At 45.7% G+C, this 20,594-nt stretch overlaps 1 protein-coding gene across 1 annotated transcript in view; it reads left to right on the top strand.

The window, feature by feature from the left end:
- The first annotated feature begins 244 nt into the window (after nt 1-244).
- The window catches only part of ASAH1 (N-acylsphingosine amidohydrolase 1), a 31,738-nt gene continuing 11,388 nt past the window's right edge, over nt 245-20,594 (top strand). The window contains exons 1-6 of the mRNA XM_028152645.2: nt 245-385; nt 11,746-11,792; nt 14,831-14,921; nt 17,339-17,425; nt 19,734-19,812; nt 20,350-20,424. Of these exons, the coding sequence (XP_028008446.1) occupies nt 308-385; nt 11,746-11,792; nt 14,831-14,921; nt 17,339-17,425; nt 19,734-19,812; nt 20,350-20,424 (457 nt within the window). The 5' untranslated portion in view covers nt 245-307. The remainder of the gene's footprint in view (nt 386-11,745; nt 11,793-14,830; nt 14,922-17,338; nt 17,426-19,733; nt 19,813-20,349; nt 20,425-20,594) is intronic.

The following is a 20,594-nucleotide window of genomic DNA, read 5'->3' as shown; positions in this document are numbered from 1 at the left end:
CCAACCACTGCCCGCGGGAGGGGGGTCCGACCACAGCACGGCCTGAACGCCCGCTCTGCCTACCATCCTGGGGGTGTCCCTCCTCCACGCCGGGGCGGGAGGGTGACCCTGCTCCTTCCGCCCTTCCCGCGACACCGAGGAGCGCCATCCTGCCTTCCTGCCCCGTCTCCTCCGCGCCCGCCCCCCCCCCCGCCGCGGTGGTGCGGCCCGGGCGCGGGTCACGTGGCGGAGGGCGCGGTCTGCCCCGGCCCTGGGGGTGCCTGTCGCGGCCTCTGCGTGTCTTGGAGCGGCGTTGGCGGCTGCAACGATGCTGGGCCGGAGTCGCCTGACCGCCGGCTTCCTGGCCGTGGCCGTGGCCGTCGCCCTGGCGCAGCACGCGCCGCCGGTGGGTGAGCTCGAGGGTCGCAGGTGCGGGTGTGGCGGGGAGGGCGGGGCGTGGGAGCACCTGGTCCCCGCAGCATCTGTACAGGTGTCGGCGTTTTCCTGCGCGGGGGGCGGGGGGTAGGGGGGTACGGGGAGAAAGAGAGGGGGTGCAGATGGTTGGGGCACAGCTGTTAGGAGCAAACCTCTCAGGGAGCTCCTGGGCTCTGCAGAACGGTGGCTGTGATTTACTACCCCCCCCCCCCATTTTCAGGGGGTGCCCTCGTTCCCCCAGTTCCGGGCGCGCGCATTCTGCGCCGCCGAGAACAACATCCAGGCGACCTGTGTGCATAGCTCACTGGAGCGGGGGACGGACGGCCTGGTGACTCGGGCATTCCCTGCCCCTGACGAGGTGCTCGGGGAGGTGCAGCCGAGGACCCCGGCGCCCCGGGGAAGGCCAGGCGTCCCCGTCGGGGCAGCGGGAGCAGCCCAGGCCGCGCGTGGCTGCTGCGCCTTCACCCCGAGTCAGGGGGTCGCCTGCCCCGCGCGGTGGTTCTTTGCCCACAAGTTACAGGAACACAGACTGTCACCGCGAGGCAGCAGCCTGGCTCGGACTCTCCAGACGAGGAGGAAGTGGACCGAGGGAGGGAATGTCTAGCCAGAGGTCACACTTTTGTTTACCCAAGCGTGCCTAAACTCAGCCTCTTTCCTAATTCTCTTCTTTAAGAGCCACGGGACCGCATTTTTCTTGGCCACTTGATCCGATAAATGGGACTTGACCTGAGCCTGGAGGAGGATCCAGAACGGCTTAGAGAGGATGTTGACAAGTGGGAGCAAGATGTGTATTCCCTGACTCTTACTTCTCTAAGGAGAGAAGCTTTATGGATAACATCATGGTGGAGTTAATATCCAGCCATTAAAAGTTGTGATCGTGCCCGGCTGGCGTGGCTCAGGGGTTGAGCATCCGTCTGTGAACCAGGAGGTCAGGGCTGGATTCCCGGTCAGGGCCCAGGCCCGGGTTGTGGGCTCCATCCCCAGGGCGGGGCGTACAGGAGGCAGCCGTTCCATGATTCTTGCTCATCATGGATGTGTCTAGGTCTCTCCCTCTCCCTTTCTCTCTGAAATGGATAAAAAATAAAATTTTAAAAAGGTTATTGTGTTAAGCAAGTAAAAGCAGGGTACAGAGGAGTATGTACAATGATTTCAGTAACAGAAGGATGCACGGTATGTGCATGTGGACAAGGATTGGAAGAGTATACGGAAAAATAAAATGAGTGTGTTTAGCGTGGGTAGGGAATTAATTTGCTTTGAAGTGGTCGGAATCAGGGAATGTTTAAAGAAATTATTACTTTGATACCACCCATGCCCTTCAGCCAAACTCCCCAGGAAACACAACTGGTCGTTCAACAAATGATTACTCTTTGTGGCGAGGGAGAAAGCACAGCTCGGGTAACCGTGGGCCTCTCAGTAAAGGCGTTAGAAAGAACCTGTTTCATAATTTAGCGTTTGGTTGTGTGATTTGGAGATGCATCTAAGGAATCGGGGGTTCGCTGTACACTGAATGCTTTTAGAAAGTGGGGCAATTCCCTGATTGGGTAAAGAAGACACAGTCATTCATTTAGCAAGAGAAGGGGGTGTTTGGTATCTTGTGGGTTGCATAGCACCCTTGTTTTCGTCCGTGCTGACACAGAATCATGAGCGGCCCTGCTTTGTCGGGTTTTATCCTGCCTCCCTGGGGTAGGAATCATGTGAGATGGGTTAGATCCAAAAAGGGGGACAGAAGTGGCCTGACCGTGGGTGTCCAACGAGTGTGTGATCTCACTGAGGTCTGGCTGTGAACCTCAGAGAAGTTTCAGCTGTCAGGGGCTGCTTTTTTCCTTCTTTCCCAATACTTGACTTTTTTAAGCAAGAGTATTTTAAAAGCTGTTTTTAAGACAAGAAGAACCAGCTGACTCCATGACTTGAATGGTTCTTACCTAGAATAGTGGTTGTCAAAATCGAGGCCAGCTACTGAGGTGGGTTTGGGAAGCTGCTTTCCTGCGTCTTGAATGAAATGAGAACGAGGAGAGCATGAAACTAAAATCATTAAGTCAGAATGTTGACTTTTATTCTGATTTTACGGCCTTCCAATTTTTGTGGTTAAGGTGTTCTTCTATGTGTGTGCGTTTTTGTTTTGTTTAACACAGTGATGGCGAACCTATGACACGCGTGTCAGCACTGACACGCGTAGCCGTTTCTGATGACATGCGGCCGCTGAGGCGGCCACATGCTGAGGATGAAACATTTGCTGCTCCTGAGGATGAAACATTTGCGAAATAATGTTTTTTCCTCAAAGTGACACACTACCCGAGTTATGCTCAGTTTTTTGGCGAAGTTTGACACACCAAGCTCAAAAGGTTGCCCATCACTGGTTTAACATCTCCTGGGAGGCTAAAAAGTTGGACTCCCGTGTGCTGGGCCCCCTCTTAATTTCGTTACTGATCTGGAAAATTCTGGGAGTCACTGGCTGAAAGGATCTTGGAACCTCACAGAAGTTTAGTGACCTCGACCTCTGACAAGCGTAAGCAGTTTTTTCACTTTGAATCATTTTATATGATACACGTTGTATAGCCACATGGGAACAAAAGCTATTTCAAAACTACTCCTGATTAATGTGAATAATGAGGACCCGCTTTAAATTACAAACAAAAAGTCATTTGATTGGAATGTCTGTGGGCTTTGTTTCTTCTTGTTTGAGGCTTTCAGAAGATAGCATATTGAGTCATTCTTGACTGTTGATTCTAGAAGGAGACCTATCAAGGGATGGTGGTGACGAGAGGGGTGCAGAAAAGTCTGGAGAGGGAGAGGGAGGCAGAGTCACCAGGCTCTTAGGCCTTGTTAAGGATATGTTGTTATTGATCTCAGAGAGGAAGGGAGAGGGAGAGAAAGATAGAAACATCAGTGATGAGAGAGAATCATCGATAGGCTGCCTCCTGCTCGCCCCACACTGGGGATAGAGCCTGCAATCCGGGCATGTGCCCTGACTGGGAATCGAACCATGACCTCCCGGTTCATAGGTCAACGCTCAACCACTGAGCCACGCTGGAAGCCATGGATAGTTTTAAACAAGATATGACAAGATACCATTTTCACTTTAAAAAGATCCCTTTGGATTGGAAGGGAGCCAGGGTGGATGTGAGGAGACTAGTCCAGGGGAGAAAATGGGGTGACCTTCAGGAGGGGAGTGCTGGTGGAGAAGGAGCGAAGTGGGTCGAAGGGTTGGAGGGGGACGCGAGGCAGGCACCTTTCTGAGTGCTCCGCGGGGTGAATGGTGGCCTCCCAGGGCACATGGGGAGGGAAATGTTGGGGGGGTGGAAGAGTAAAGGTCATTTTCATTCTGGTTATGTCAAATTTCCAGCCCGAGTACGGAGATCCCCAGCAGGCCTTTGGGGCTGGAGCTCAGGAGAGAGATTTGGGAGTTATAGGCAAATTGCTTGAAGCCATTGGAGCAGGCGAACATGGAGTAGGTGGAGGGTATAGAAAGAGGAGAAAAGAAGAGGCCTAGCAGGTGTGAGGTGATGTGTCATTGTGTAAGTGCTGGCGAGAATGTGGAGAAAAGGGAACCCTCACGCACTGGGGGTGGGAATGCAGACAGGTGCAGCCACTGTGGAAAGCAGTGTGGAGTTCCCTCAAAAAATTAAAAATGGAACTGCCTTATGACCCAGCAGTTCTCCTTCAGGGAATTTATCCCCCCAAAAAAACCTGAAACACTAATTGGAAAAAATATATGCAGCCCTATGTTCATTGCAGCGTTATTTACAATAGCTAAGATTTGGAAGCAGCCCAAGTGCCCATCAGTAGAAGAGCGGATAAAAAAGCTATGGTACATTCACACAATGGAAATGGAATATTCCTGTGCCATAGAAGGGAAGAAGATGTCACCCTTTGTGACAGCATGGATGGACCTGGAGAACATTATGCTAAGTGAAATAAGCCAGTGAGAGAAAGACAAATATCATATAATTTACTCATGTGGAATTTAATGAATAAACTGAACTACCAAGTAAAATAGAGACAGACTCATAGATAGAGAGCAGGTAGACAGCTCTGTTGGGGGATAAGGGAGGGATTGAGCAAAAAAAAAAAAAGAGAACTCATGGACATGGACAGCGACGAGTGGTAACTGTGGGGGACAGAGGGGAACGGAGGTAGAAGAGAGCATAGAGATGATAAATGGTGATGGAAAAAAATATATAAATTTGGTAGATGAAAACCAAGGGTCCTGTTTTACATGTAAGTTTTGCCTTTTCTTAAAATATATTTTTATTTCAGAGAGGAGGGAGAGAGAGAGAGAGAGAGAGAGACAGAAACATCAATGATGAGAGAGAATCATTGATTGGCTGCCTCCTGCACACCCCCTACTGGGGATTGAGCCCATAACCCAGGCATGTGCCCTGACCAGGAATCGAACCGTGACCTGGTTCATAGGTCAGAGCTCAACCCTGAGGCCACACCAGCCAGGCTTGCCTTTTGTTTTTAATAAAACCAAAATAGTGGGGGGGAAAAAGAAGAAAAAGACAGAAGAAGAGGCCTAGACCGAGGCTAAGGGACCGGTGCATGCAGGTGTCAGGTAGAGAAGAACTGAGCACGTATATGCAGCAGCCAGAGCGGGAGAGTGAGAGCATGGGACAGCTTACCTATGCTGATGCCATGGACACGTCAGGTGTCTGTTGGGCTTGGCAGCTGGAGCCATTGCTCACCTTGGCCAGTGCAGCGCTGGGACTGGGTAACAGGGTGCAGTAGGCTGAGGAGAGATCAGAGGGGAGGGAATTGGAGTGGAGGAGATGGCTGTTCTCAGTAATAAAGCTGAGCGGATTCCTGAAGTGTGTGAACACAAACATAATGGCTCAGTAATTAATTGCCGAAGTGAACTTATTTTCATGCGTCAGCCTCTCATGTGACCTGAGCTACTGAATCAGGTTTTAGCAAAGATTTCCACCGAGTGTTCAGGAATCACGTAAACCCCACCCGACCTGACCAGTTTTCTTGTCAGTGCACCTGCTAGCCCCTAGTATGTACCCAAAGGCAGGAACACACAAGGTAGAGTCTGTTCACTTAGTCAGTCTGCAAATACTGCACACCTACTGTGTGCCAAACTCTGTTCCAGATGCTGGGGACAGGTCGATGAATAAGAGGTAAGGTCCCTGCCCTCGTGGAGGATTTATTCACATTTCTTTTACCTGAATATCCCTAGTTTAATAGGGTGCCATCCCATCCAAAGTGAGACAACAGATGAACAACTTTGCATGCTCACTTGAATTTGTTACATATGCAAGAAACATGCCTTTCCTTATTCAGTAGGTGTGTGTCTGTCTGTTGTACACAGTGAACATGTTAAGAAAAATCTTCTTTAGAAAATCGTTGTTGAATTAAAGCATTGAATTAAAATTGCCTTGCTAGAATCGGTCAGCTTCTTTTCTGAAGGTATGAACACTGCTGTGAGCCGTGTAATTTCTTTACCTTTCATTGCCTTTTTCTGAGTCTGTGAATAAGACAAGAACATGAAGGCTTTTTGCACGTTTTTTGTACAGCCTCTTCACTAGGTGCTCACGGATTCTTCAGGGCTCAGATATTTTAAGGAGCTGTACAACTCCTGTCATTGCTTTTAGGTGTGCGGTATTCAAGTCACTAATGGAAAATTTTTCCCTTTATGTATTATTTTCCTAAGTATGGTATCTCCTAGCCTTATAATTAGTTGGTCTTAATGAGTGGGGAGGACATAAAGACTAATTAATTTCAAAGGGGATCAAGTTCTTCTCAAATAACCAGAATGATTAGAGAATTCACTGACCCAGAAAGTGTTCACAGAACATTCTCAGCACTTCCTCTGGCCTTAGGAAGCAAAAATGAGAAAGGGGCATGAGCGAGAGATTGACTGAAATTCTGAGTTGCTTGTGTGTGTTTTTCCTGGTGACAGAGTAGCACAGTATACCAAGCAGACTGCGTAATATGCCTAACCCATCGTGTGGAATCTTTACCTCCCGTCTATTTAAATTGGTACTCACCGTGATAAGGTTGTCTTTTATCAAATCCATGTATAGTTAAATTTGGAGATAGCAAGGAACTTTAAATAACAGATGCGCTCATTGTAATTCTGTGTAAGTCTATACATAGATTTTGAAACCCTCTTTCCTTATAGAAAACTCCCTTTTAGGTGAGGGTGTAGCTGTCTCCACTCTACCACCGCCCCCCCCCCCAATCCAGTTGGTTTAAAATGACTTTTTTTACCTTTTATTCTTACAGCCAGATTCTATGCAGAGTTCATGTCTGTATTATAATTTCATGTTTATCTCTTGCAGCCGTGATTATCATAGTACAATATCTTTCCAACCTCAGACTCCTACATGCATGATGGCTAGGTGACTCTCTCACCTTTGGGGCAGGTTGGGTCCTCTCCTAAGACTTGACAGAGCACTTTTATATTCCCTCACAGTTGTCTCATAAGAGATAAGCCCTGCAGTTTGATTTTTATATTGGCTTTGGGACCCAGGCCAGCCATGCAAATATGATTATGAGGGAGAGATGAACATCATTACATTTCATTTACTTGCTGAGTTTACTTCAGCAGTCATTAAAGCCCTGAAGGAAGGGCAGATCATTGCCTACCAGGAATTAAACGGGGGCGTTGCTTTTATTGTTATCTCTGTGGGAAGCTCTGAGAGAGCAGGGAGAGCTGGGACTGGGGCTCTGGACTCGGGCTCTCTCACCAGCTCTGTAACCTGCTCATCACTCGTGGTGCTGGGCCTTGCACCCACAACATGACCCTGCAGTCCCTGATAGCTTGTGGCAAACACATAGAAAGAGTCTGGAGGCTTTAGCTAGAAATAAATGATAAAGATCGGTTCATAGGCGTTAGGGTCTGCAAACCATGAACACTAGGCAGTACCCCGAGTGTGTCCAAGAAGACAGAAAAGCCGAGTTCCTACAGGAAAAGTACGTTCTTAGCAGAATCGGCCCTGCATTCTGGGCCTTTGCCTGGTCCGTGATGGTCATCGTCTAGATGACCTGTGTCTGCACACCTGCACCCTCTTTCCTGAGGCTTTCGGGGGTGGTCAGAGGGTTCTCCGAAGTGGTACAGGGAGACATCTTGGACCCCTGTATTTTTTTCAGTATATTTTTATTGATTTCAGAGAGGAAGGGAGAGAGAGCTAGAAACATCAGTGATGTGAGAGAATCATCGATTGGCTGCCTCCTGCACTCTCCCTACTGGGAATCGAGTCCACAGCCTGGACATGTGCCCTCCTGGTTCATAGGTCGATGCTCAACCACCGAGTTACACCGGCCGGGTGACGGCTGTACCTTATTCTCCCTTCTTCCGATCTACATACTCTTGCTTAAGTAAACATCGATAACATGATTGTAACGGAAAGATTTGTAAATATCGGTCATTGCCCAGTGTACTGTGATTACGTTTCCTTTCCTGAAATTCTAAAGCCAAGCTTCTCATGGCACCGAAAGAATATTCAAATATACACTCTGTCAGATACTCATACTAATACTGCCATTCTGTTTCTTCATATCTGTATCACGCCTTTCTTACACGGATTGTCTTCCTTGGAGTTTCTGATTGCTTTCTCTTTTTCTCAGCAACCGAAGGAGCCAAACCTATGCCATACTCACTGTATCCTGTATTTTTTTCAGCTTCTGACTTATCCTCTCCATATTTATTCTGTTCCTTCTTCTTGAAGCCTACAGAACTCCCATTGCAGCTGGGACCGTTTTCTCATTAACTGAACCATACTTTTCTGATATTACCGTTTCCCCCTGTAGTTCTGGTGGGTTGGTGTGTGTGTGTGTGTGTGTGTGTGTGTGTGTGTTTTGTTTTATTTTTGCTCGTACGTTCTGTTGTTTGGAGAGTTAGAATATTCAATGAGGATGGAAGGAGCATTAAGTGAGGGGCCAGTAAATGGCAAAAACACCCAGCCCCACCCCTGCAGACAGAGCTACATGTGGCCTTATTGAGGCAAAACACTGAGCACACAATCTGTCCCTCTTTCTCTCTTTTCACACATGCGCAGCCCCTCAAAGGGTTTTCCTCCGAAGACACTGACTAGATAAGGCCAAGGACAGTTTGTGGGTGTTGGTACTCAGGTTCCCAAACTGCAGCCCCGGGGAGTCGGTGGGGGGCGGGGGGGGTGCCCAGACCCCGCCTGACAGCCGTTCTTGGAAGGCCTTGTGAGCTTAGGGCCGTTTTCAGATTTTTAAAAAGTTGGGGGGATCAAAAGAAGATTACTGTTTTGAGACGTAAAGATTGCAGGGAAGTCACCTGTCGGACCATAAAGGGCCTTGTTCTGGAACACTTCACACTTGCTTGTTTGCTCCTTGTCTGTGGCTGCGCTGGCTTTCACTGCTGCCCGGGGCACTTCAGTGACAGTGAGGCGGTTCTAACTAAACAGTAAGTGCCACCTGAACCACTAGGCCGTGTTGTTTTAATCTTCTTTAAAAATTGCCAAAGCAAACCTATCATGTCAAAACGAGAAAAGAAGCAAACTCTTGAGGCAAAGTGGAGTATGGGTCATCTTGTTACAGAGCTAGATGGCAAACGCTTGTGTTTATTGTGCAATGACGCCAGGGTTGCCATAAAAGAATACAGATAGGTGACATTACAAGATGAAGCAGTCTTCACAGTATCCCCAGCTCATAGGGAAAAAAAGTGATCAGAAAATGTAAAGCAGAGTATCTCTCATCGCAGCAGAATTCCTTTATAAACTTTAAAAGTGAAATGAGGATGCAGCCAAAGTCATTCTCCAAGTAGTTCATTGGTTAGCGAAGCAAGGAGAGCTGTTTACCAGTGGCGGCTTACTTCGCAGCTGATGGCAGCCCATAAGAAGTGTGTCCTGCCCTAACTGGTTTGGCTCAGTGGATAGAGTGTCGGCCTGTGGACTCAAGGGCCCCAGGTTCGATTCCGGTCAAGGGCATGTACCTTGGTTGTGGGCACATCCCCAGTAGGGGGTGTGCAGGAGGCAGCTGATTGATGTTTCTCTCTCATCGATGTTTCTGACTCTCTATCCCTCTCCCTTCTTCTCTGTAAAAAAATCAATAAAAAATATATTTTTTAAAAAATGTGTCCTGAGAAAACCTGTTTCACACGTTGAGCCTTCAGGTGAGAGCAGTTGCTCAGGACGCTGGCAGCATCATCAATATCAGTTGAAGAACAAGGCACGTGATTCTCGACATGACTATTACCAGTTACTGATACGTGTTGGAGCATCAGTGCCAAGTTTGAGAGTAAGGAATGAGTCTCTATGAACAGTCTGTCTGAAACAACTGCAGGCAAGGTTGTTTTCAGAGAAGCTGAGAATTCGGTCATTCCGTGAGACCTGAAGTGGAATCTGCTGTGATGTGTAACAACTGACAGTGGTAAAAATATGTCTGAAGCAGAAAAAGGCTTAGTTGGACAAATGTATAAAACTTGTGAAAATGGTGTTTAAATGTTGTGGCTATGAATTATATTATCTGTTGGCAAACACTGTATGGAAAATACTTGAATCTGTCATGTGCTATTGAACAGGTAATGTCAACCATGAACTCCTTTTGCTCTCATAGACGTAGCCATCCTCATTTCTGTGAATTTGCACAAGAAATTGATGCCGACTTCCCCTACCACCCAGCAGGTAGACAGGCTAGCCGCGGGAAAGTCTGGCTGGGATTTGTAAGCTCAGGGCAGAGACTGAAAATTGTGAAGATGCAACCCCTACAACAGTGATGGCGAACCTATGACACGCGTGTCAGCACTGACACGCATAGCCATTTCTGATGACACGCGGCCGCTGAGGCCGGCCACATGCCGAGGATGAAACATTTGCGAAATAATGTGTTTTTTCTCAAAGTGACACACTACCCAGTTATGCTCAGTTTTTTGGCGAAGTTTGACACACCAAGCCCATCACTGTCCTACAACCACTCTTATTAAACATTGAATGGCTTTGGAAATTAGCTTTTGCTAAGTTTATATGGTTATCAAATTGATATTTAATATCAAATATTTTTACATTGTAATAACTTAGAAACAGAATTTAAATTCTAATGATTGAATTAGCCTTTGACAATTTGATACTTGATAACTGTTTCTTAATAAAAACCCACCCAACATTACAAGGCAAAACAGCACTCATGCGAGAAACTTACACTGTAGCAAAGTGTAAGTTTATTTTGACAACAGTGAATGTTAGCGTGACAGGTCATGTCAAGCTGCTTTATACCTTTCCCATACTATTAGAAGTTAAAACAAGATGTCAGCACTTCATTCCCACACAGGTTTCCTGCAGAGACAGTTTCTGGGCTCAAACGACAGACCTAGTAGTTCCTTTCTTACTCCCTGTTTATTGTGAATTTATCCTCCTTTAAAAAAAAAACACACATTTTACTTGGATAGGATTGGGCCTCCAGAGGTAAGAGAAACATGCTTGCTATCTTGAACAAGTAATTAAGGCATCGTAAATCCATGTGGGCTTTTTGTGGGCGTTGTTAAGAGCTGGTTCTGTTTTACTGCTGAGCTCGAACACTCCTCCTTAAGCCTCGTTCATTCATTGCCTCAGCAGTGGCCTCCGTGTTTCGGGGCCATCACCTCCAGGAGCACATGTTTGGTAGTGAAGAGAGACACAAACATAATTATAATGCAACGCTGAAGTATGGTAATGGAGCTGAGTGCAAATGTGTGGGAGTGTACAGGAGGGATGACTATTTTCATATGGAAAGTAGGTGAAGGCGTCACACACACACACACACACAAATCAGTAGTTGAACTGGGTCTCAGATGTTAAAGCCAGAAGTTGCCCCAGTAGAGAACAGGCCTTGGAGGCAGAGGGCACAGCGCCTGTACAGGCATGGAAGGGCGAGAGATCATAGGATGCGGTTGCACGTGGCTACGCGTAACGGGGAGTGGCAGGAAGAGAGGCTGGGAGGGTAAGTTATGACCAAATTATGAAGGGCCCTGGACAGTGTGCCCTGAAAATCTGGTTTGGGATGCAAATCTTCATTGCAATAGAGTTGGCTCATAAATTCAAGTAACATCACATTCTGTCAAATAATTTAGTGATAAATCAACCTAGTTGACATACATTTTCCATCTGCTTAGGCTTCCTCTCTACACGATATGATATATTTGCAATACAAATGCCAAATTACCACACCTGGCACTAGAGCAGATGGAATTGAGACGGAACGTGCACTTATGTTTGAGATCTTCGAAGTTTTTATAGGAGGAAAAGACTATTAAGAGGCATTGAAATGGTCTAAAAGGGCAAACCATATTTGATTTTGTCTTCATAAACTTGAAATGTTTTTGCAAATTGCCTGTTCACTTTGTTGTTTTCTGAAATTGTACATTTTCTTCGTTTTTTTTAGTGGACAGAAGACTGCAGAAAATCAACTTATCCTCCTTCTGGACCAACGTGAGTAAATATCAAAATGAGAGATGATCAGAATTCACATTTCCCTGTGTAATGGTCTCATAAAAATAATGGCAGTGAAAAAATTTAAGTCATGTTCTTTATCCTAAGAAAGACAAACTTTTTTTTTTCTCTCAAGTTTGTGTATTATGCATTTGACTAAGGCCCTGGTCAAAGATGAAAATACCTCATGATTAAAATGCTCATTTCTAGCCTATCAAAATCTCTGGGGGAGAAGGGGCGGGAAGGGGAGGAAGATTTCCATTCTTCACTAAATTCTTCTACCTACCACTAGGCATTTTACTCATCCTCACAAACGCAGAGCTGGCCTGGGATTTTCGGTGGTGCCTGAGTATAAACTACCAGATTACATTGGGACAAAATAGTGTAGGGTCTTACAGGTGAAACATTCAAGCAATAAACCCTGGCATGGTAAACAAATTTATCAAGGGAAAAACAGGATTGGAAAGTCTGAAGGTAAGGCCAATATTTAGTGTATTTAATGTTCATATTTGAAGTCTAGATATATGGGTGGCCTTTCAGATCCTTTGTGGCTGGCTACATGGGTCTATGAGAAAGACATGAGACTAGCTCACCAGTCCAAAGGGTACCAGGGTGTGGGAGAGAAGGGAAAGTTATAAAGCAGGTAATCTTTTTTTACAGAGAGGAAGGGAGAGGGATAGAGAGTTAGAAACATCGATGAGAGAGAAACATCGATCAGCCGCCTCCTGCACACCCCTTACTGGGGATGTGCCCGCAACCAAGGTACATGCCCTTGACCGGAATCGAACCTGGGACTGTTCAGTCTGCAGGCCGACGCTCTATCCACTGAGCCAAGCCAGTTAGGGCATAAGGCAGGTAATCTTGTTTGCCCTGCTCTTTATGCTCAATGAAAGTTGCCTGCGGGGCAGGGGGGTCGGGGGAGGCAGAGTAAAACTTTAACCAGTATAGCAAGATGACTTTTTGTGTTTTGTAGCTGCACTTGTCTACATAGCCTCTGTTCCAGGTACAAGGAAACGGTACTAAACTAAGTTCTTTTTCTTCACGGGCCTTTCTGTAGAAAGAGGCACACCTTTGGCAGGAAGTAATTTAGAACCAGTCAGTTTCTATGTTAGTCTAAAGCTGGTGCAGGGTCCAGCCCTCCTAGGGTTTGCTCTCCCCGAGGTCTCCTTTTTGTCTCATCACTAACTGCATGGTCCTCAGTGCCTTGTTGATTGTGCGCCTCACTTGGCTGGTCTCACTGCCCCAATTCATTGAACATTTAATGAGTAACTTTCCACGTTCAAGGCTTTTTTTCTACTCTCTTTGCGCACCTTATATGGGTCTATGAATTGATTGCCTGGCCAACCTTCCCCGCTTTTAACTGGACTTTTAACTGGTTCCAAATTGCCGATTGTGTGAGTGTGTGTTTATACATGTGTATACACACATAGACAGATAAACACTGTTTTCTTATATTTATACGTCTACGTAATATAAATATTTGTGCACTGGTATTTCTGCCAGATTCCTTCCTAAGGAAATGGGATTTTGAGAATGCTTTGAAAAGAACAAAATGTATTGATTTTGTTTGAAAGTCTGTTTCCTGAATCAGGGGTGCTCTCCTTGCCTATCCGAGTCACACAACCAGTGGCTGCTGGTTCAGTTTCATAAAACCTCACACGTATCCCCAGGCCCCGAGCTCAGCAGCATGTGTAGAGAATCAGTAGTTAACTCGTGACAACAGAAGTGTAACTAGGAGCACAACTCATGACTTAGGAACTAACCGGTCTCTGCCATAGATGTCAGTATGGGTCACGTTTTACTTTAACAGCCTGGGAACATTTTCTGCAGACCACTGGTGGTCCATGAGGTCCAAAAGGTGGGCGACCGCTGTCCTAGAGTAATCCTTATGCCCCTCCCCCCCCAGTAGAGCAATAATGGGGCAAATGCTGGCTATATTCAGGCAGAGTTTTAAGCTGACAAATCACTGAATGGCACGCCCTTAGGGACTATTTCAGTTTTGTAACAAGTGCCAGAAGATAATGTTTCCATAGCAACAGAGAGTAGTTGTTGAGTTCATCCACCAGAAAGAAATATGGCCCAGGCCCATTGATAAGGGAAAGCTGTGGATGTTGCTGTGTCCTCCGCAGAAATTGCTGTGTGTAAATTGATGGGTAGGGAGTTGGGGATGGGCTGATCCCACAATGCTTGGGCTTGATTTACCGAAGAGGAGTGAGAAGAGGGAAGTAGAGTAGGAAGAAGAAGGTGCTGAGTGAATAGCAAAGGTTCTAGAAGCCATCATGGGAAACTAATACATGATGCCACACTGGGGTTTTGAAAGATGACCTTACTGACGCCCACAATGACTTGGCCATAGTGTAGACTGTCTAAGAGGCAGTGTGACTGGGAGATCCATTAGAGAGGTTCCCAGGCTTAGACTACATCTTTGCAGAGATTTAGGAGAGAAAGCCGGGGCAGGTATTTTCTAGCAGTGATATTCAGGTTACACAGAACTCTAGAACCAACATTGATTCTTTCCCATATCCACAGTTCACATTAACATTCCAGAATGTATAATTCTAGTCTAAGATTTCTGAAACTACTTATGGTGCTATACAGTGTAGGACAGAAGCACCAGAAAATTCGCTTTTGCAAAATTTGAGTACTAATTTCTCTGTATATTTTGTTTTTGTTATTAATCCTTGCCCAAGGATATTTTTCCCATTAATTTTTTAGAGAGTGGAAGGGAGGAAGGGAGAATGGTGGGGGGAGAGAGAGAGAGATGTGAGAGAGACACATTGATTGGTTGCCTCCGCACACGTCCCAACTGGAGCCAAGGATCAGATGGGCAACCCAGGTATGTGCCCTTGACCAGGAATCAAACCCAAGACCCTTCGGTGTGCTGGCCATTGCTCCAACCACTGAGCCACACCAGCCAGGGCCTAACTTCTGTGTTGTCACTAAGACTCTATCTCTAACACATCCATATAGATGTAACTCTCTAACCCCATCAAAAAAACTGCCTTTACCATTTGAAGATGATGCGCCTCTCCTTGCAGCTATCGGGGGCCGGTGCCGTGGTACACCATCAACCTGGACCTACCGCCCTACAAGAGGTGGCAGGAACTGATCACCGACAAGGCACCTTCGGTACGCTGCAATCTTAAATCTGACTTACTGAATATAATGCATGTATAAAGGAACACTTCATGAGTACTTTATGAAATTCCACACCAATACTTGAAGAATGAACTTTGGATACTTTTCTGCCATCCTGTATAATAAAAGCCTAATATGCTAAGTGTCCGGTTGTCTGGTCGACTGGTCAGCTGTTCAACCAAAGTGTAATATGCTAATGATATGCTAAGGCCGCTCAACCACTCGCTGTGATGTGCACTGACCACCAGGGTGCAGGCCATATGACTGGTAGGTTAGCTTGCTGCTGGGTCTGGCCGATTGGGACTGAGCAAGATGGGCCGGACAGGCCTTGGAGCCCTCCCACGGTCCCTCCCTGGCTGGCCAACCTCCTGCATCTCTCCCCAGCCCTGATTGCAACAGTGGGGTCCCTCGGCCTTGCCTGCACCCTCTTGCAATCCAGGACCCCTCGGGGGATGTCAGAGAGCCAGTTTCGGCTGGATCCGATTGGCCAGGCCGAGGGACCCCACTGGTGTATGAATTTGTGCACCGGGACTCTAGTTTACCATAAATGATGGTAGAGGAAAAGGTGTCATTCCTTGGAACTATTTATTTATTAATTTATTGTCTAAAGTTTTACATTTGTCTTCTTTTTCCTCAATTGACCTCCCCCCCGCCCCCCACAGCCATTCCCACCCCAGGCAAGCCACCACCGCCTCAGTGCCTGTGTCCATTGGATATGTTAATATGCATGCATACAAGTCCTTTGGTTGCTCTCTAACCTGCCCCCCCGCCCTGCCATTTGTCTCTGGATCTATTCTTGTTCATGAAATTATGTTGATCATTATATCCCACATATGCATGAGATCATGTGATATTTATCTTTCTCTGACTGGCTTATTTTGCTTAGCATTATGCTCTCCAGTTCCATCCATGCTGTTGCAAATGGTAAAAGTTCCTTCTTTTTTATAGCAGCATAGTATTCCATTGTGTAAATGTACCACCGTTTTTTAATCCACTCATCTGCTGATGGGCACTTAGGCTGTTTCCAAATCTTAGCTATTGTAAATTGTGCTGCTTTGAACATAGGGGTGCATATATCCTTTCTAATTGGTGTTTCTGGTTTCTTGGGATATAATCCTAAAAGTGGGATTAGTGGGTCAAATGGGAGTTCCATTTTTAACTTTGTGAGGAAACTCCATACTGTTCTCCACAGTGGCTGCACCAGTCTGCATTCCCACCAGCAGTGCACGAGGGTTCCTTTTTCTCCACATCCTCGCCAGCACTTGTCGTTTGTTGATTTGTTGATGAGAGCCATTCTGACAGGTGTGAGGTGGTACCTCATTGTTGTTTTGATTTGCATCTCTTGGATGATTAGTGACTTTGAGCATGTTTTCATATGTCTCTGGGCTTTCTGTATGTCCTCTTTCAAAAAGTATCTATTTAGATCTTTTGCCCATTTTTTTATTGGATCATTTATCTTCCTTTTGTTAAGTTGTATGAGTTCCCTGTAAGTTTTGGAGATTAAGCCCTTATCAGAAATATCATTGGCAAATATGTTCTCCCATGCAGTGTGCTTTCTTCTTGTTTTGTTGATGGCTACTTTTGCTGTGCAGAAGCTTTTTATTTTGATGTAGTCCCATTTGTTTATTTTCTCCTTAGTCTCCATTGCCCTAGGAGCTGTGTTGGTAAAGATATTGCTACGACATATGTCTGCTGTTTTGCTGCCTATGGAGTCTTGTAGAATTTTTATGGTTTCCCGTCTTACATTTAAGTCCTTTAGCCATTTTGAATTTGTTTTGGTGTATGGTGTAAGTTGGTGATCTAGTTTCAATGGAGCTTTTATTTTTGTAAATATATTTTTATTGATTTCAGAGAGAGAAAGGGAGAAGGAGAGAGAGATAGAAACATCAATAATGAGAGAGAATCATTGATTGGCTGCTTCCTGCATGCCCTACACTGGGGATTGGGCCAGCAACCCAGGTTTCTGACTGGGAATTGAACCATGACCTCCTGGTTCATAGGTCAAACTCTGAGCCACACCGGCCGGGCCCTTGGGACTTCTTGCTCTCTTTCCTAGCCTTTGCCTTTGTTTCCCTCTCTCTGAATCATCACCTTCATCTAAGTAGTTAATCAGATGTCATGCTAGACATGCTTGCTGTACATGCTCTTCAAACCAGTCAAATTTGAGATCCTCAACATTTTCTGTGTCAATAAAATTAGGTGTGGAATTAGCATATTAAAAAAAAAAAGATGTCATGCTAAAGATGTATTTTGTTTACTCGTTAATTGAAAATAGTTTCAAAAATATCACCTAATTTTATTTAGCTACATACAAGTAATCAAAAGTTCTATATCTGTTTTCATTATATTAATATTAAATGTCAAGACTTTATGTTTCTTATTAATGAATGAATTCATACATTTTTCAGCTAAGGGTTATGCTGAATTACCTGAGGGATGCAGCAAATATCTTTGTTCCAAGTGGAAAACTCATGCAGATAGTGGATCAAAAGTTGGTAAGAAATATTTCCTACAATAAATTTAGAAACACGCAGTTCAGAAAAGGCTCTGGTCTTTATTTAAAGGCATAACTTTACAACCTCTTCGAAGGAGCTTGGACACGTTTGCTGTTATTCCAGACAACTGTCAGAACTTCGGGGACTGGACGTTCTAGGGCTTAGTATCATCAGAGCAGGGACATGAAATAGCATGGCCAGTTTGGGCTGTTAACTGCCCTTCAGTGTTTTTTAAAATCTTGACAATTTTACAGAGCGATGGGCAAAATATACCTATTTCATCCGGGAGTATCGCGTTTCCTTCCCCTTAATGTACACTTGGGTTTTCAAGTTCGTTATTGAACATTCGGTGTTTTTCTTAAGTGCTTTGCCCAGGACACCAGGGATTTTCCCAGCTGGCCCTGCGCCTACGGAGCCCTCAGCAGCTGCAGCCATTGAGAACCACTGGGTTGCGTGTTTCCTGTGGCTGTGCAGTCACCAAACCATTGGGTTTCCTCCTGGCCCTTCAGGGAGACTCTACTTCTCAGTCTTTTTAAATTTGGGTGGAACCAGTGGAAAATCTAGGGTGTGGCCCCTAGGACCGCCCCCCCCCCCCCCAGAGTTCCTCTTCACCCTCTTTCAGTCTTTGCTGTGGGGCCTCCCTGGCCTGCAGGGTGCAAAGGATGGGGGTGGGGCACCAAGGCCCTAGGACAGATGTCTTAACTTAATGACATTTAGGATTGGAAAATATTTTGTTGGGAGGGCGCAGTTCATGCATCGAAGGATGGGTAGCAGCATCTTCGGCCTCTGCCCACTGGATGCCAGTAGTACACCTTCAGTTACTGTTTCTGGATGTCGCCAACCCCCCTCCCGCCCCCCCCCCCGGGGTTGGGGTTGGGAATCACCCTCCGCAGACGCCCTGGGCGTTATCCCCAGGAGACTGGCTCCTGCCAGCCAGCAGCCTTCCCTCCCTCCTGTGCATGCTCTCCCGCCTTTCGCGAAGGCTCTCCCTGGTCTTCCGAACCAGACCTCCTTGAAGTGCATGTGGGCAGGAGCAGCAGGAGTCCCCCTCCTCTGCCTGTCAGCAGGGGGCGCAGTGTGCAAAGGGTGCCCAGGCTTTGCAATTCGACAACATTGAGGTTTTTGTCCTTTAAATTTTGGATTTGAAGGTTGGATCAGTCACGTACTAGTCGTGTGTCCTTGGAGAAGTTTCTTATGAAACTTCATCTTTCTCCCCAGGGAGAACTGACTAATGCACATTGTATATGATGGTTGTAAGGATTAAAAGACATACTGTATGTAAAGCACAGTGCCTGGATATAACAAGTGGTTAATAGACGTTCAGTAAGGCATTTTTGTTTGTTAAATTGGAGGGAATATTCCTTGTGCACTGCCATAGGTCCCATTGCATATAAATATCAAGCTGGTGAAAAATGAGACTTGTACATTTTATTTATTTATATTTTTAAAATATGTTTTTATTGATTTCAGAGAAGAAGGGAGAGGGGGAGAGAGAGAGATAGAAACATCAATGATGAGAGAGAGTCATTGATCGGCTGCCTCCTGCACACCCCCCAACTGGGGATTAAATCCACAACCTGAGCATATGCCCTTGACTGGAATCGAACCTGGGACCCTTCAGTCTGCAGGTCAATGCTGTATCCACTGAGCCAAAACCGGCTACAGCAAGACTTGTACATTTTAAACTCATTATCTTATTAGCAAGAGGCTGTGTGAGCTTACATCGTAATCTCATTGCTGGAGAGTAGGTGCAGTTGAGGATAAACGTATGATGCCCACCATTGAGTTTGCCTCTTGTGTCCATTGTTTGCCAACAGAATTCATAAAGCGTCTTAGGCCAAGGTCAGATATTAACTGTGATAGAAGTTTTCATGAGTGACCAGAAGACAGATGTTTGCTGTGTGGGGGAAGGAAATAGAAATGAGGGTATAATGCCATGGGCTACGGGGTGAGTTTGCGTAGAGAGACAGGGAGTGCTTCTTGTGAGGGTCCTGTGTGGTGGGCCATATAAGGTCCTCCAAGTGGAACTCTCCCAGTTCCTCAGCTCTCTGGAGAAGAGGGTGGGATAGAAACAGTCTGAGAATCACAGGCTTCTGCACCATGCCTCAGAACAGATGAGCTCCCGGGTCTCAAAGCAGGGGTTACGGTGAGTATGACATAGATCTTTTAGAAATACATGGTGTAAAAGTGCCTTTAAAAATAGGATCACTTATTGTGGCAGCAGCATCTAGAACAAATTATATGTAAGAGAACCACATCTCAAAGCAACTCTTTAGGTCGAATGATCGTTCATTTATTTGGTTTTCAGCCTGGTCTACTTGGCAACATTCCTGGCCCTTACGAGGAGGAAATGAAGGGGATTGCAGATCTTACTGGCCTACCTTTAGGTAAAGTTCATTTCTCAGCTCTTAAAAAAATGTAATAAAGCACAAAATGTTTTCCATTGAGGTATGATACACATACAGTAAAGCGCACAGATCTTAAGCATACAGTTCAACAGAATTTTTAAAATACATGCATGTAATTGCAACTCAGATCAACATACAGAAAATCCCAGTTACCCAGAATGCTCCATCATACCCCTTCATAGACAATAGACAATGCCTCGTCCCCAGGTGACGGCTGTTCTGACTTCAACCTCGATTAGTTTTGCCTCTTGAACTGCTTATAAATGGAACCAAACAGTATGCACTATTGTGTTTGGTTGCTTATACTTGTTGTATGAATAGGGTATTTGGCTTGTTTCCAGATTCTGGATGTTAAGAATAAACAGTTATGGACATTCTTGTACATGTCTTTTTATGGGCATGCCAAAGCAATCGCTCACACGGAGAACGATAGTCCAACCCTTTCTTAAAGGAGAATTTTCTAATAATGTCATGGTTCTGTATGTTAACCAAAAAATGTCCTTTCTTTTCTCATAGGAGAGATTATTTCATTCAATGTTTTCTATGAATTTTTTACCATTTGTACCTCAATCATAGCAGAGGACAAGAAAGGTAAGTATGCTGAGGGAGGGTGAGCACTGCCAAGCACAGGGTCAAAGAAGAAACTTCCAAATAAGTGGAATTAGAACTTATAAAATCTAGGCTTGCCATGCAAATTCTGTGTTATGTTGCATACAGAGTATGGATCTTGGTAAAGTTTTACAAGTGGATTGAAAACGATC

The sequence above is a fragment of the Eptesicus fuscus genome, chromosome 8, assembly GCF_027574615.1.
Source record: "Eptesicus fuscus isolate TK198812 chromosome 8, DD_ASM_mEF_20220401, whole genome shotgun sequence".
NCBI lineage: Eukaryota > Metazoa > Chordata > Mammalia > Chiroptera > Vespertilionidae > Eptesicus > Eptesicus fuscus.
The sequence above is the reverse complement of the archived record's forward strand: the minus strand, read 5'-3'. Positions and strand labels throughout refer to the sequence as shown.